General features: G+C 41.7%; 1 protein-coding gene across 7 annotated transcripts in view; it reads left to right on the top strand.

The window, feature by feature from the left end:
- PHF3 (PHD finger protein 3) overlaps nucleotides 1-16,643 on the top strand; it is a 90,627-nt gene that overhangs the window by 36,284 nt on the left and 37,700 nt on the right. For 2 of the 7 annotated variants that reach the window (XM_058661711.1, XM_058661726.1), the window contains 2 exons: nucleotides 1,545-1,706; nucleotides 13,825-15,577. The exons of 1 other annotated variant lie outside the window; for it this stretch is intronic. In XM_058661711.1, the coding sequence (XP_058517694.1) occupies nucleotides 1,545-1,706; nucleotides 13,825-15,577 (1,915 nt within the window). Of the gene's footprint in view, nucleotides 1-396; nucleotides 588-1,544; nucleotides 1,707-13,824; nucleotides 15,578-16,643 lie in introns of those variants that run through there. 4 more of the 7 variants (XM_058661718.1, XM_058661734.1, XM_058661730.1 and 1 more) reach the window with 3 other exon arrangements.

Genomic DNA, 16,643 nt, shown 5'->3' with positions numbered 1-16,643 from the left:
GAAATTAAAAGATGATTTTTGCACCAAAAAAACCCTCACCCCTCTTTTAATTACAAGCTTTTTGGAATTTTGAAATATATGCATATTTAGCAGGAAATTTGGAAAATAGAAAAAAGGTTGCTTTTTTTGGGGGGGTGTTGAAATTTTTGCCTATTTCCTATCAGCTTTTTTCTCTCTGAATAATGCACGTGCATTTTGCTTGTTTATTTCTAACACGGTACATGTCGAGTTTTCTCCCCAGCATCTTTTTACAATTCATTCTTTCCTCTGTTTTTAATAATTTGTCTTGGTCATAGTATATGAGCAATTTTACTTATTTATTGTCAAATTGCTCTTCAAAAAGATTGTACCATTGATAATATATTTATGAAGAATTTTGTTCTCTTTAAATTTTAGGATAGACCACTCTTGTTGAGCTCTTTTAAATGAAGTTCCACTTGGATACAAAGATGAGAACTAGATAACTTCTTGAGGTTACTTCTAACCCCTAGGATGAAGATAATAACTAACATTTGTATAGCGCTCTAAAGTTTACAGAGTGAGTTCTCATACATCATCTCCCTTGATCCTCACAACAGCCCTGTGAGGTAGGTAGGACAGGTATTGTTGCTCTCATTTTAGATTAAAGAAACTGCTGGAGAGGTTAAATGACTTGGTCAAGGTTTTTCTTTTTTTTTTCCTTTTTTTTTTTGACCGAGTTTTATTTCAGTGTTCTACTAGGGATTTGAATCCAGGCCTGATTTAAATAGTGACACTCTTCTAGAATGATTCGTTGTAGCTATTCATTTAGAGACACATGTTGGTTAATAGGGGGGCATTAGTTCTATACAGATAAACTTAATGCCAACATGAATGCATTGTTAATATTTCCTTTAATGTTTGCTGGTCTTCATTCTTTCCTACTCCTTCCTCATTTATATGGCCCTGTCCCTTGACTAGGATATATTAATTGATATTAAACGTCTGCTATTTTCTATGCCATTAGGAAAGAGAAGTAACATTATGCAGTGTCTGTCTTTCTCTATTTCTTATTCCTTCCATATTTTGGGGGAAGGGGGTAGGGACTACTAAAAAGTAGAAGAATATTGCCTACTCTCTCACAGATGAAATATAAAGCCTCCAAATACTAGGATCCACTTTAGAATTAGAGTTTTGATTGTAGCCTGAGCCCAGACTCACAGCTTTTTAGGATATGGTCTTTTTTATATTATCTTAACCGGAATTGAAATAATTAAATTATCCAAGGATAGTCACCTATGATATTCACAAGAAGATAGAAAATGATGAATGAAAATGATAATTGAGGACAAATCAGGAAAGTTTATAGCTGATCACTCTGAATAATTTCATCGCAAGGTAGGAGTTTGTAAAACTGAACGGAGAGCTTAATGTCAGCAATATCAGATATGTTACAGTAGGCTTAGATTTTCATGACTGTGTAGTGTTACATGAAAACTATCTCACAGGTTTTTCTGTACTGCCTTTTAAGACTTAATATCCCCAGTATTTTTAAAAATTAATTTTTTGGTTATTTTTTTTTCTAGTTGTTGGTCTTGACGATATTATGGATGAAGGAGTTGTTAAAGAAAGTGGCAATGATGCCATTGATGAAGAAGAACTGATTTTACCTAACAGGAATTTGAGGGAGAAGGTAGAAGAAAATTCAGTGAGATCACCAAGAAAATCACCTCGTTTAATGGCACAAGGTAATCCTTCCAAAGAAGTCCAGCCAGAGACATCAGAGGTGTAGGGACAGAAGTGTTACATTGTATCTTCTTGATGGTCAGTTCTGAGGTTACAGGAGTTGTTTGACCTTTCTAATACTTAGTACCTATTTCCCTTTCCCAGAAGAAGCCACAATTAACTTTCAGCTGGATTTATTTTGGGACAGTTACCTTCATGTCTAAGCAACATGCATGTATTTCTATTTTGTGATTATTCTGATTTATGTATTTAATTCATAGTGAAGAGTCAGTAGTTAAGTAGGTAAATCAGAATAATGAATAAGTAACAGTATATGAATGATGAAGATCTTCATTCTTTTCTGTTACCTGAAAGTATGTGTTTTTCCTCTTTCCAATATGTAATTTTGCTGGGTGAATAGTTATAATTTGTTACTGTGACTGTAAATGCTATTTCTCTTTATTTTTCTGATTTATTTGCTTAGTTTTCTGTGTACCTGCCAATGGTTATAAAGTAACTATTCTGTCAGTTGTCCAAATCCTTGCTAAGATAATGTTTATGCCTGTTAGATATTCTGTCATTTGCTTTTAATTGAAGAAACATCTCTTGGAGCCTTCTGAGCCATGCTTGTGAACTGTTAGCTCTGTGAACCTGAAGCAAAGCTGTTACTCAGACACTCCTGTTTGCCATTCTGAGAAGTTTGTTTTGTAGTTTGTATGTTTATGTCTGCAAATGTATTTAATTTTTTCTCATACTATTCAGATGATTCATACTATAGAATCGTCGGGAGATAAAATTCAAATTTGGAAAATTTTCTTTCAGAAATTTAAAGTTATTGCTCCATTATATTGCAGCTTAAGTGTTGAGAAGTTTGTTTTTGGAAATATGTTATCTGCTGTCTTCTAGATATTTGTTGAATATTTCTCTTTAGCTCTAGTGTTTTCATACCATGAACTTTTTTTTAATGCTGTATTGAGCTAGGTATTCAGTAAATCCTCTTAGTATGAAAAATGTCATGTTTCAATTGTGAGAAAATTTCTTCAATGATTTCATTAGTTATTGTGTTTATTGTCTTAGTTCTTATGTTCTGGAATGCTTGTTATTTAAGTGTGAGATGCCTACTTCACACTTAGACTTAGTTTTTAGAGACTTTCTAAAATTTCTTCTGGCTTATCCTCAACCTTTCCAATCCAGTTTGGTTTCTTTTGGGAATGGTCATTTTGCTAGCATTCTACTCATCTCAAAAGCATAAAATCATTTATTAAGATGGTCTTGAGATTTTAGAGTTGTCTCTCCTTTAATGTATTTTCTTAGTGCCCTTTGTAAAAAATTTAAATGTAAGTTTATTTCGGTATAGAGAATTTTTTTGACCCTTTCTTAAATTTCTCTTTAAATAATATCACATAGTTGAGGGCGATGCATGCCTGTGTAGGTCTCCAGTTAAGGTGGAAAGGGTTAAGGTGTAGAGAAACAAATGTTTGATATTTTTCTTTTCTCTTGTGTCCTCAGTGGAGGGAAGGGAATGGGTCATTTCTTGTTGTCAAGCCACATGAGAACTGGGGATGGGGGCAGTCATTTGATGATGCCTTTGAGACCTGAAGTGGGGAAGAGTGTTCCGAGGGCGTTATTTGAGTGGTTTTGATAGTTCTGAGATGTCATTGGCTTTATTGCACCAGGGTTGAGAAAATCTTTCCAAGGTCTATTGGCTGCCCGGGTCCACCTTTATAGTGCATCTACAAGCTCAGGAACATATTAGAAAACTTGTTTAGGAGACTGGTTCAACCTGCTCTGCTTAGCATCCTCTGACAAGGCACTTGACAGTGTCCTCTGCTAGCCAAGATGAGCAAGCTGTCATGTCACTGATGTGCCTCTGGGCATGTTGTCCACTGAACAGGCAACTGAAGAGTTTGGACACATGTACTTCAAGATTGGACCACGTACCTTGTGATTTTTTTTCCCCCCTGTGGCTGGGATTTGAGTCCAGTGATCTGGATGGGAAGTCCCCCAAGACACTTCTCCTGGGGTGACCTCAGATGTGACTGTTGTGTGGGCCAGCTAGTGCACAGTCAGGTTCAGTGTGTGACCTATACCAGCTAATGCACATACCACATACGAGAGCATGCAGCTGCCTTGTTAGTTCTGCCCCCCTACCCCATCTTTCATGAGACTCATTGGGTGCTGCAGTGTAGCTCAGCCTGTCATTCCACCAGCCTGGTTCTCATGTGCACCAGTATGTCCCACAGCCTAAATGAGATGACCCCCCAAACCTCCATCAGGCCCATCCCCAGCCACGTTTTTCTCTGCTTGTTGGCATGTGTAGTAGCCTAGCCTGATTGTTTTGCATCCCATCTGCTATCATGCACACCCATGGGGGCTATGGCTTATCCATCCCAGCCCACCTGGAGACCCGACTCTCATGTGAACTGGCTGATGCTGTGGCTACACCCATTCTGGCTCTCAGAAGTGCCAGCAGATGCTGTAGCCTAGCCCCCAAACCCAGCCCATGAGCATGCTGAAGGGTGCTGTAGCCTTGTCCTGTCTGGTCTGTCCCTTTGTCCTGACTCTTGGCATTCACCAGTAGGAGCTGCTACAGCCTATCAAGGGAGTTCCCTAAGTCTCCCTTACCAAGCACGTTCCCAGCCCCAGGTCTTGCTTGTACTGGTGAGTGCTTCAACCCTGTCTGTTATGGCCCCACTGCAGTCTCAGCTCTTGCTGGCAAGTGTTGCAGCCTAGCTCAGCCATGTGCAGCCTACACCCTGTCCTGGCTCTCTTGGGTACCAATGGGTGCTGCAGCTGGGCCCAGCCTGTTGTGCCCCCAGACCTGTCCCACACAAATGATGACAAGCGCTACTGCCTTGTTTGGCCTAGCCTGGCTTGGCCTGCCCCGTTGCCTGCACTAGCTGTTGTGTTCAGCAGGAGCTGTGGCCTAGGCAGGGGAGTTCTCCAAATCCTCCTACCAGGCCTGCTTCCAGCTCCAGATCTCATGCATGCCAGTGGGTTCCATGGCCCTGCTTGGCATTGTTCACCTTCAGTCCTGTCCCTTGCATGTGTCAGTGGCCTCCTCCTAGCCCCAGCTCCTAGGAGTGTCCAGTGGGTTTGTCAGGTGAGTTTCATGGTCCAACCTGGCTCAGCTCATCACCATCCCCAGGTCTCACATAAACAGGTGGTGCTGCAGTACCGCAGAGGTGCGCACACAGGTTCCCTACAGAATCTGTTCCCAGATTTTGTTTGCTTACGTTCTGGTGGTTGCCGTGTCCTGGCCTGATGTAGCCCATCCATTCCCCAACACTTGTGGGCATGTGCTACAGCCTAACTGAGCCAGACATGCCCTCCAGTCCTTGCTTTCATCTGTGCCAGTTGGCAACAGGTGATGCCACTTATTTCCATGTGGGTGGGTGCCTTGACGGGTGCCTTGACCTGACCCAGACATGCCCTCTAAACCACTCTTGTCTCAACTCCCTGTCCCTGCCTGAGAGTGCAGTGACCTGGTCTGTGGAAGCTTCTAGAAGTCATTCCTTCCCTGTCAAACATACCTCCACTGCTCCCACTTTAGTATGTCCCCAGTTGCACTTCCCTGGACAATCTGCAGTAACCTCTTCCCTCACCTGGGTGCCAGGGGGACATTACCTGCTTTCCCCACATCCTTAAACAAACAAACAAACAAAAAGGAATGGCTAACTGTGGTGGCACTCTGGTGTAGTAGTAGAGGTTTGACATTAATCTGGCCCAGACTTCCCTGCAGCAATTAGCTGCTGTTCTCCCAGCAGAGTTAACAGTTGCCTCTGTGTAGGCAGTTGCCTATAACTAGGGTCTTACTACATATTTGAAATTTTTTTATCCCTCTTTCATTTTTATTTTTTTAACTTTTTCCATTTTTTAAATTATATTTTTGACAATCTTTTTTCTTTTTTTTCTTCAACCAATTTTTAACCATCCTACTCAGTTGATCAGGGTACAAAGGGTCAAGGGCCACAGGGTGAAAGTGGGTAACACCATTGTTCCCACACCAACACCATCATCCTTCCCAGGGGAGCAACAAAGGGAAAAGCCCCACCCAACCTCCCACCCATCCCAGATCCCCAACGGGAGGCGCTCCGAGGGTCCTGCTCAAACAGTTTTGATAGTTCATCAGTTCTGGATTGCTGCCAGTCTCGCCGTTCCAGTCGCAGTGAAACCTATTCAGAGTCCACTGGCTGACAGTTTCTTCATGGTTGGGGTTCTAAGATCAGCAGTTCAGTTGGAGGGATCTCCAAACAAACTTCACCTGAGATGATCCCAGACCTGGTTCTTGCGTGAGTTTGCTGGTACAGATTCCAACACCGTCCATCACACCAATCAGCTTATGCACATGCTGGTCATTGCAATTGCTGGGTCTGTTCTGTTGGGTCTGTTCTGTTTCCAGCCCTGACTTCCTCGTGAACCAATGGGTGTTGTAGTCCAGCTCGATCCTGCCCACTTCATACTCGGTCCTCAGGCAAACCAGTGTGAGCTGCAGCCTAGTCGGGGCGACTCCCCATAACCCCTACCAGTTCTGCCCCCTACCCTGGTTCCCGTGCTTGCCAGTATGTACTGCAGGCCTGTTCAGTCAGTCCCACATCCCATTTAGCTCTCGCACATGTCAGTGGGCATTGAAGCCTAGTTCAACCCAACCAACCTACTATCCAGCCCATACACCTACTGGCAGGTGCCTTTCTGTCTAGCCACCCCTGCCCCTGTCCTGGTTTTTGTGCTGTACAGTGAGCGTGGTAACCCAAGAAGAAGGTGCCCATTATTTCCCCTCTAGGCCACATCCATTCCCAGATTATGCACTCTCCAGGTGATTCTGGCATTTGACTTGACAGAATTACCTCCCAGTGCCAGCCTCTGCCAGCTAATGCTGCGGTTAAGCCCAAACAACCCTTTTGCTTGCACCAATTGGAACAGTCAACTCACCGTGGCCCTTCCCTTATCTAGCTCACATGAGGCCCACAGGTGTTATAGCCCTGCCTAGTCTGATCTGCCCCCATATTTTTGACAATCTTTACATAGTTAATTAGGGTAAAAAGGTTCAAGGACTACTATTTCCATATTGTTTCCTTCATGTATCTGAGGTAAAGGGGGATATTAAGAGAGAAGCCCCACCCAGTCTCCCACCCACCCCAGGTCCCTGATGTGGGGCATGCTCCATGGGTCTTGCTCAAGTGGTTTTGATAGTTTAACAGTTATGAATTGCTGCCAATCTCACCAAGATGTGTCTGTGTGTGAGAGAAGGAGAGTGTTTTATGGTAGACTTAGCTAAAATGTTTGATCCTGGTTTGTCCTTACGGTTTAAAGGTAGGAAACTAAAGTTGTGGAACTACTGAATGTGGGGACTAATTTTTGTAAACCATGGCATCAGTATATAGTGATCTGGCTAACTTGTATTCTGGCAGAATCTCTTGTGTCTGAATGAATGTAGAATAGATTGTTGGCATATGGGAGCCTTGATAAAAGGGAAGCCAATAGAGTGACTCAGTCTTCAGTACGTTATAAATTCGCTTAAGTTATTGTGCATTTTATTTATTTATGAGAAAGATAGGGAAAGTTCTTTTACCCATGGGTCCACTTCTTAGGCATTTTTTCCTGAAAATTTATTTATTTACTTGAAAGGCACAGTTAAAGAGGAGAGATAGTGAGAGAAAATCTATCCACTGGTTCACTTCCAAAATGAACATGATGCCCAGAGCTGGGCCAGTCCTAAGCCAGGAGCTGGGAGCTCTTTCCACGTCTCCTGCATGAGTTCTAGGGCCCAAACACTTGGGCCATCTTCCACTGATTCCCCCTTCCTGACCCCCTGCCATGGCAGGCAGTTGGTTTGGAAGTAGAACAACCATGTGTGGAACAGGCACCCATATGGGATGCTAGCACTGCCACTGGTGGCATTATCCATTGTGCCACATCCTGGTCCCTGATTTACTCCTTACGTGCTTGTAACGGTGGAGCTGGATCCAGCCTAAGCCAAAGCTGGGGAGCTGGAGGCTCATTCTAGACCTTCACATGGATTGTAGGAACTCAAATTCTTTAGCTGTCACCTGCTACCTTCCAGAGTGTTGCATTAGCAAGAAGCTGGAATCACCCCAGTTACCATGATAGATAGCCTGCCTTTAATCTCACAGATTTTAGTAGAGTTTTTTGGAACTGTCAAACATGCCAAAGGTTTTATCCGTAGTTCAGAAACCCTGGTTCATTCTCTTCAGTGAATGAGCTGCTAGCTTTAGCAGCAGCAGTTTTCTAACAGGTGGAATGGGTGCGAGAAGAGGCTCTAGCAATCCAACTACAAATCCCCACTCTCATATTTGCTTTATATTCATCTTGGGCCACAAATTCCTAGTTTAGGGATTTTGACCTTTTAATGGTGCTGTCTTTTGGGGAAAACTGTTAGCTTGATGTTTGTATGTTTTGAGTCTTCTAGCAATTCTTTTTTTGTTTGTTTTTTTTTAAAGATTTATTTATTTTTATTGGAAAGTCATATACAGAGAGGAGGAGAGACAGAGAGGAAGATCTTCTGTCCCATGATTCCTACCCAAGTGGCTGCAACGGCCAGAGCTGCTCCAATCTGAAGCCAGGAAGTTGGAGCCTCTTTTGGGTCTCCCATGTGAATGCAAGGCTTTTGGGCCGTCCTTGTTTGCTTTTTCAGACCTCAAGCAGAGAGATGGATGGAAAGCAGGGATGCTGGGATTAAAACAGGTGCCCATATGGGATCCCGATGCATGCAAGCAAGGACTTTAGCCACGAGGCTACTGCACCAGACTGCAATTCTTACACCAATATTTGGCTTTCAAAACTTGTCATGTATTTTCTTCTTCTTTTTTTTTTATTTTATGAATATAAATTTTTTGCTTTTTTTTTTTTGTATTTCGTTTTATGACATAGTTTTATAGGCTCTGGCATTCCCCAACCCCTCTTCTTGCCCTCCCCCCGTTATATTCCTACACATTGTTGCTGTATTACAGTTCATATCCAGTCATGATTCCTTCATTGCAAGCATATACCATATATAGAGTCCAGCCTCTAATTGTCCAGATAAATTCAATAGTTTCTTGGGGAGACCATCCCTGGTCTGAATGTAGAGCTGGCAGAATATCATCCTGTCCAGTGAAAAGCTACAACGTAACATCAACAACAGTTTACAACATTATGGAGTTAATTGACACGGCATTGAGTGACCAATATGTTAGAAAATGGAAGTTCTTAACCACATCCTGTGACTACTGCATTGACATTTCAGTTTTAGTTTGTACACAACCGGCTGCTATACACCCTATATATAGGGTGATACTCAGCTGTCTCATGTCTATTTTCATTTTTATGTTTAGCAGTTTATAGTATTGAAGCATGATTTTTACTGAGCTTGGTGAATTTTGGGATAGTCCAAATTGGCTTATAACTCTTAACAAGGCATATGTCAACAATTGAGGCCCAGAACAGTTTTAGGAGGGGTGTGCAGAGAAATCTTCAGTACCTTAGTGAGGAGTAACTAATCTTTGTGTCCTACCTAGTAAGGTATATGTGACTCCAAGCTGACCATTTCCTGTCTTTTTCTTATTGTTCTCTATCTAATCTAATTTTTTAGGGGTGTGCTCTGGAGTGACCCTGATGGTCATTGCAAAAGAGGGTGGGGATCCAGAGTTGGAACTAAGGACCAGGGAAAGCTCCTTTCCCGAGTCCCGAAGGAAGTTTACTGTTCTGTTTCTGAGGACTGCTCAGGGCTCCCAGCTGTTGTTCCGATGACATTAGATCCTGTCATTGTATTTTCAACTTCTCTTATGTGCCCTTTGGTTTTGAATTCATGTTGTTTCAAAAAGATCTTTTTACTGTAATCTTCGTGGGATCTTGAAAAATCAATAAACTTAAGACACATGTATTTGCTTTATTTTCCCCTTGATTCATATCTTAGTTTTATTTGGTATTTATGCTTTGAATTTTGAGAAATGGAAAGAATATAATTCATAGTGAACAATAATGGTACTTTGTGGGAATGATTTCAAATCCTTTTTCATTTAGAGAAGAAAAATGATGTTTTTGATAAATTACCTAGAATTTGGAAAGCTTTCTTCTTCTCTTCTCTTCTCTTCTCTTCTCTTCTCTTCTCTTCTCTTCTCTTCTCTTCTCTTCTCTTCCATTCAACATTCATCTGTTTACTTGAAAGGCAGAATACACAGGATGAGAGAGGCAGAGAGTCTTCCTTCTGCTGGTTCATTCCCTGAATGACTTCAGGGGCTGGGCTAGTCTGAAGCCAGGAGTTTCTTTCTAATCCGCCTTATAGCTGTAGGAGCTCAAGCATTTGGTCCATCTTTAGATGCTTTAGCGGGCAATTGGATTGGAAGTGGAGCAGCCAGGACTCAAAGTGGCACCCACATGGGTGCCAGTACTTCAGAGGTAGGGCTGTTACCAGGTATGCTATATGGCTCCGGGAAACATTTTGTAATATTAGCATCCTTAAAGCTGAATATGATACTCCTTTGTTATTTCTAGGACCTTCTTAGATGTCAACAATGATTTCTTTTCTTTTTTTTTTTTTAAAGATTTATTAATTTTATTACAAAGTCAGATATACAGAGAGGAGGAGAGACAGAGTGGAAGATCTTCTGTCCGATGATTCACTCCCCAAGTGACCGCAACGGCCGGTGCTGCGCCGATCCGGTGTCGCGCCTATCTGAAGCCGGGAACCTGGAACCTCTTTCAGGTCTCCGACATGGGTGCAGGGTTCCAAAGCTTTGGGCCGTCCTTGACTGCTTTCCCAGGCCACAAGCAGGGAGCTGGATGGGAAGTGGAGCTGCCGGGATTAGAACCGGCACCCATATGGGATCCCGGCGCATTCAAGGCGAAGACTTTAGCTGCCAGGCCACGCCGCTGGGCCCCAACAATGATTTCTTAATGGGTAATGGATGTTACAAATTCATTTATTTCAAAGATGGACAAAGTATCGCTGTAGATTACTGAAAACTGTTTTTAAAGCTTTAGAAACCAGCTAAATATTGAAACAAAGTTTTCTTACTTTAAAAAATTTGTGACTGATCAGGTATTAAGCAGTTTGTAACTCAACAAGTAAGTTGGAAAGTTTCAATAATTACCTAATACCCAAGCTTTGTGTCAAATTCTGTAAAAATAAAAAAGGACTCGGAGTTTAGAATGACTATATTAATTGAACGGAGTTACTTTTAAGAATGAAAGAGTAGGCTACTAATAATTGTCAGGACCATAATCACCACTTCAGATTACTATTTCGGTTAAATAAGAACATATGCTTTCGTTTTTTAAAAATAAAGATTATTATTTATTTAAAAGGCAGAATTATAGAGAAAGGCAGAGGGAGAAACACAAGTTACTCCACTTGCTGGTTCTGCTACCAAGTGGCTGGACTGGAGCTAGGAGCCAGGACGACTTCTGGATCTTCAGGTGGGAAGCAGGGATCCAGGCACCTGTCTCATCTGGTGCATCCATCTCCTGAGCCTTAGAAAGTGTAGCTGATGCCGGTGGCTGGACCACTCCAAGAACTGAGAAGTTGCTGCTTTCTGCCTATTTTTTTCCTCACATCAAAATGGACCTACCATTCATTCATTTATTTATATTTTTCATAATACAATTCCATATGCTTGGGGATTTCCCTTTTCTCTTTCTGCCTTTTGAAGTGGCATCCAGGGGACATAGCTCTTTTTCAGGAGCAGGCTTACTGATCCTTTGTGGGCACCTTGGATGATTCTCGCCCCTGCTTAGGAGTCCACATAGGAGGTGGCACAACATGCACTGTGTGTTCATATACCAGGACACATGCCCTGGTATCTGCTCCCTGAGGCTGGAGGTCTTGTTGCTTCCGGGACGTTGGAAGTCTGAATTTCATGATGATGCAAAGACTGTCAATAGAGGTCTCCCTGAGGATCTTGTCCCCTATCTCCAATTAGTGAGCTCGTTGCTCAGTGCCCAAGATCTATCCCATCAATGCGCACCCTCCACTCCAGACTTCAAGCGTGTGGCCAATCTCAGTGGTATGTGTGAATGTGGCTTGCCTGTGGCACCAGCATTAGGCCCCTGGTCTATTACTGCCAGCTTGTGTTTCTTTCTTTTCTTTTCTTTTTTTTTTTTTTTTTAAGATTTATTTTTATTGGAAAATCAGATATACAGAGAGGAGAGACAGAGAAGATGATCTTCCATCTGCTGGTTTACTCCCCAAGTGGCCGCAATGGCTGGAGCTGAGTCAATCTGAAGCCAGGAGCCTTCTCCGTGTCTCCCATGTGGGTGCAGGATCCCAAAGCTTTGGGCCGTCCTTGACTGCTTTCCCAGGCCACAAGCAGAGAGCTGGTTGGGAAGCGGAGCGGCCAGAATTAGAACCGGCCCCACACGGGACCCTGGCAAGTTCAAGGACAGTACTGGAACTGCTACACAATCACACTGGTCCCCCCCCTTTTTATTTAAAGATTTATTTATTTTTATTGGAAAAGTCCTCCATCTACTGTTTCACTCCCCAAGTGGCCACAATGGCTAGAGCTGAGCCATTTTGAAGCCAGCAGCCTGGAGCCTCTTCTGGGTCTCCCACTTGGGTGCGACGTCCCAAGGCTTTGGGCCATCCTCAACTGCTTTCCCAAGCCACAGGCAGGGAGCTGGATGGGAAGCGGGGCTTCTCGGATTAAAACTGGCGCTCATATGGGATCCCAGTGCATGCAAGGCAAGGACCCTAGCTACCAGGCTACTGTGCTAGACCCCCAGTTTGTGCATTAATGTATTGTGGTGCAGCCTGCTTACAACCCTCGCCCTCTTCTAGACCAGTGCTTTACAGTGCCATGGGTATGGCAAGGGGCTTGCCCACTAGGAACATTGCTAAAGGTGTGAAGCTTTCTTAAATTATTTTTATACTTATTTTCATGCTTAAATTTTTTTTTTAAAGTAGCTTCATTCTATTTGAAAGGCAAAGACAGAACCATCTCCTGGTTTATTGCTCACCTGTTGGCAACAGTTCAGGTTGGGCCTGGCCAAAGCTCAGAGAATGGAATTAATTCAGATCTCCTACGTGGTACAGGACACAACTACTTCAGCCATCATTTGTTGTCTCCCAAGGTGCCCGCTTAGCAGGAAACTGAGACTCAAACCAGGCACTTCAACTTAGGATGTATGCATCCCACTATGCCAAATGCCCGTTCTTGTTCAAGTTTGCATTTGTGATATATTGTGGTGGGTCTGTGGTGCCCTCTTGTATACTTCATCTCATTGCTTAGGAATAATTTCATGTTAAAATGGTGATGAAAGGAAGCCATGTTGCTAAAGAACCAGTGCTCATTTAAAGTTGTATCTTGAAACTTGTGACAGTCTCATTGTATGGGTTCTTAAATCTGGCTTTTATACTTGGAATTTAAAAATGTGGCAGCTTAACTTTAGGGTATCCATTAATGTAAAAGAAGCTCCTTTTATTTACAGTTCAGCTATGGAAAGAAAACGTGATGGGTACTTTTCAGGGAGTAGGGTATAAGAACTTGAGTTTTAAAAAAGTTCTTCTATTTCCCAGCAGAAATTAGAGAACTTTGATAAACATAGAGTCTACCATCTATGAAGAGATTTCAAAAAGTTCATGAGAAAATGGAATTAAAAGTTAAACACATTTCCCATGAATTTTTTGAAAAGATTTTTATTGGAAAGTCGGGTTTACTGAGAGGAGAGATAGAAAGATCTTCTGTCTGCTGGTTGACTCCTCAAGTGATTGCAACAGCCGGAGCTAAGCCGACCTGAAGCCAGGAGCTAGGATCTTCCCCTAGGTCTCCTGTGTGGGTGCAGGGTCCCACGGCTTTGGGCCATTCTCGACTGCTTTCCCAGGCCACAAGCAGGGAGCTGGATGTTAAGTGGAGCAGTAAGAATTAGAATCAGTGCCCATATGGGCTCCTGGTGTATGCAAAGTGAGGACTTTGACCACTAGGTTATTACGCCAGGCCCTCCCATGAACTTTTTGAAGGTTCTCTTAATGTGTATTAAATTATATATATTTGTGAAATATATTAATGTTGATAGTTGTAATAACTATTCAGTACATTTTGATTGAACAAATTATGAATCAGAGGAGTGACATTCTGAATTGCATTGAAATAACACATGATAAAATAGCTAAGTTATTTTTATTTATTTTTTTCCCTGTGATAGAACAAGTAAGAAGTTTGCGACAAAGCACTATTGCCAAGCGTTCAAGTACAGCACCTTTAACTAGCACAAAAAAAGCATCTGGGAAGACTGTGCTTGCTCCTAAAGCAGGGGTGAAACAACCAGAGAAGTGTCCGCTAAAGGAGGAAGTGTGTGCATCACTGAAACCTGAGCACCAGAAGGAAAACAGAAGGAGCAGCCGACATACTGCACCAAGTGAAGCCCTGCAGGAAGTGTCAGGATCTCCAGGTCACTCTTCAGTGTCAGCTTCTCTAGAAGTGAAGGATGAAGCAGAGTTAGATTCTAGTCAGGGAGAAACAAATGTGCCATCTCATGAATTAAATTGTCCACCTCTTTCAGACACTTGTGTTAATGTTGAAGAACAGAAAGATGAAGCTCTGTTGGAATGTAACATTAAGAGTGTTAGTAGTCCATTGTTTAAGTTTTCTGATAAAGAAGAACATGAGCAGAATGATTCCATTTCAGATAAAATAGATGAGACCGTTGAAGAAATGAAGACAAAGGAGGAAGCTGAGCAGCAATCAGAGGAGACAGTAAAGTCATCTCAGGAAGATGACAGACTTACTGAAGAACCGAAATCTTCCACTGAAAATTCTGGTGATGTTGCTTGTACAAATCCAAATAAAGCAGAACAGAACCTTGTGGCCTTGTCTGGTTCTGTGGATGAAGTGACCGAATGTGATTTGCAGTTGAATAGTACCATAGATGAAGCTGCAAACTCTATAGAAAGAAAGAAAATGGAACCTTTGGGTTACTGTGAAGATACAGAGTCTAAGCAGTTACAGATCACTGAGTTCAATAAATCAGATTTAGAGATGATTGATACTGGTGCTTTTGAACCGGAGAGTAGTATTTTAGAAGACACCATTTGTGATGTGCCTGACCAAAACTCAAAGCAGTTAAATATTATTGAAAGTGTAAAAGCAGAGTCCCATGAAACAGCGGATTTTCAGGAAGATAGAAATAGTCAATCGAATAGTAGTTCTTGCTTAGAGTCAAAAAACATGAAGTCCAAACATACAAAACCTGTGCCTCATTCTAAGCCAGATATGACTACAGATATTCCGAAGAAAATTGTAGCAAAGCACGAAGCCATGCAAAACAAAACTAAAGTTAATGTTAAAAGTGTGAAACGAAGTGCTGGTGAGCCAGAATCACAGCCAAATTTTCATAGGCCAGTAAAAGTGAGGAAAAAACAAGTTGGAAAGGATTCCAAGAGTCAGAGTTGTAATTCTGGGGTTCAGTCTGTGAAAAACCAATCTCAGTCTGTGTTGAAAAAAACATCACAGGATCAAAATGTTGTACAAATTTCTAAACCATTGACTCATTCCTCGAGTGATAAGTTTCATGGTCACCCCGTTGGCTCTAAAGAACCTCATCATCCTGCACCGACTGGACATGTGTTACATACCAGCCAGAAACAGTGCCAGAAGCCTCAGCCACAGCCTCCAGCTGTGAGAACCAATAGTCACGGAAAGGAAGAGCTAGAACATCAAGGCATGGAGCATGTTAAGGAGGAAGAAAAGCTGAAACTGAAAAAGCCTGAGAAGAATCTACAGCCCCGCCAAAGGAGAAGCAGTAAAAGTTTTTCTTTGGATGAACCACCATTATTTATTCCAGATAACATAGCTACCGTAAAAAGAGAAGGCTCCGAGCATAGCTCTTCAATTGAAAACAAATATATGTGGACTCCCAGCAAGCAGTGTGGGTTTTGCAAAAAACCACATGGCAACAGGTGTGTGTGTGTGTATGTATGAGTGGTGTCTGCGTTTGGAGAGAAATTGCTCTTTCGGGATGGGGTTGATGTGAGAATTTTTGATAGAAATAAATCAGTATAGAAAAGACATTTGCAGTAGAAATAATCCTAAAAAGAACCTTGATCATTCTTGCATAAGTGATAGAGAGAGGGAGCCACTAAGTTTATAGATATATCCTTCTAGAACACTAGCTGATGTTTATGGAAATACTTTGTTATAGCAAGTTGGAGAGTGTAACTTAGTGTTTGCATCTGATAAAACTAAGAACTGGTAATCAACATTGTTATGTTGCTTTGGGTATATGAGTTATAAATCATTCCACTTGATTTAAGAACAGTTAGTAATAAAGTACGAAGGTTATAATGGAAATCCTATATTCCTTTTGAAAAAAAATTTTTTTTTGGTGTATGCTTGCACATTAAAGACTTAAAACATCGTTTAACAGCTATCAGAACTTGACCTTGGAGTGAAATTTGCACACATTAAAGGCAATATGATCACTTAATAATTATCAGAACTTGACTTTGGAAATTGGTAACAAAACCTGTTAGATTACTCGGGTGGATTCAGGTGAATTTTGTATGTAAGATAAGTGAGTAGACGTCTGTATTTCTTTTGAATGCTTCCATAATCTTAAGAATTTTTTTGTGTGTGAATTTAAAAAGAATATGTAGGTGATTTTTAGCACTGTTTGTCATCATTTTTTCTTAGGAATTAGTGTTTTTAGTTGTATGACCTTCCTTCCTCCAATGTGGTTTTTTTCTCTTAATTTTTTCTCTTAAAGTGAGGTTTTTAGCAGCAAGATTATCCTGAACATGTGTTCACTGGGCTGTTGGAACTTTTGTCGGTGCTGTTATGATAAATGACCATTATAAGTTGTACACCATAATGTTCTTTATCCTTGTTCATGAAAGTAGATGTTATAATGACAGATTACATGAAAACAATTTTGGGGGAAGGCAGTTTAGTAGAATGTTCTAATAATATTTTAGGGGGAGGAGTTTGGCAGTAGAAAGGAGTTGGAATAAAATAGGTTTATTTCAA

The sequence above is a fragment of the Ochotona princeps genome, chromosome 1, assembly GCF_030435755.1.
Source record: "Ochotona princeps isolate mOchPri1 chromosome 1, mOchPri1.hap1, whole genome shotgun sequence".
Taxonomy (NCBI): domain Eukaryota; kingdom Metazoa; phylum Chordata; class Mammalia; order Lagomorpha; family Ochotonidae; genus Ochotona; species Ochotona princeps.
This window is presented reverse-complemented; position numbering and strand designations above follow the sequence as displayed.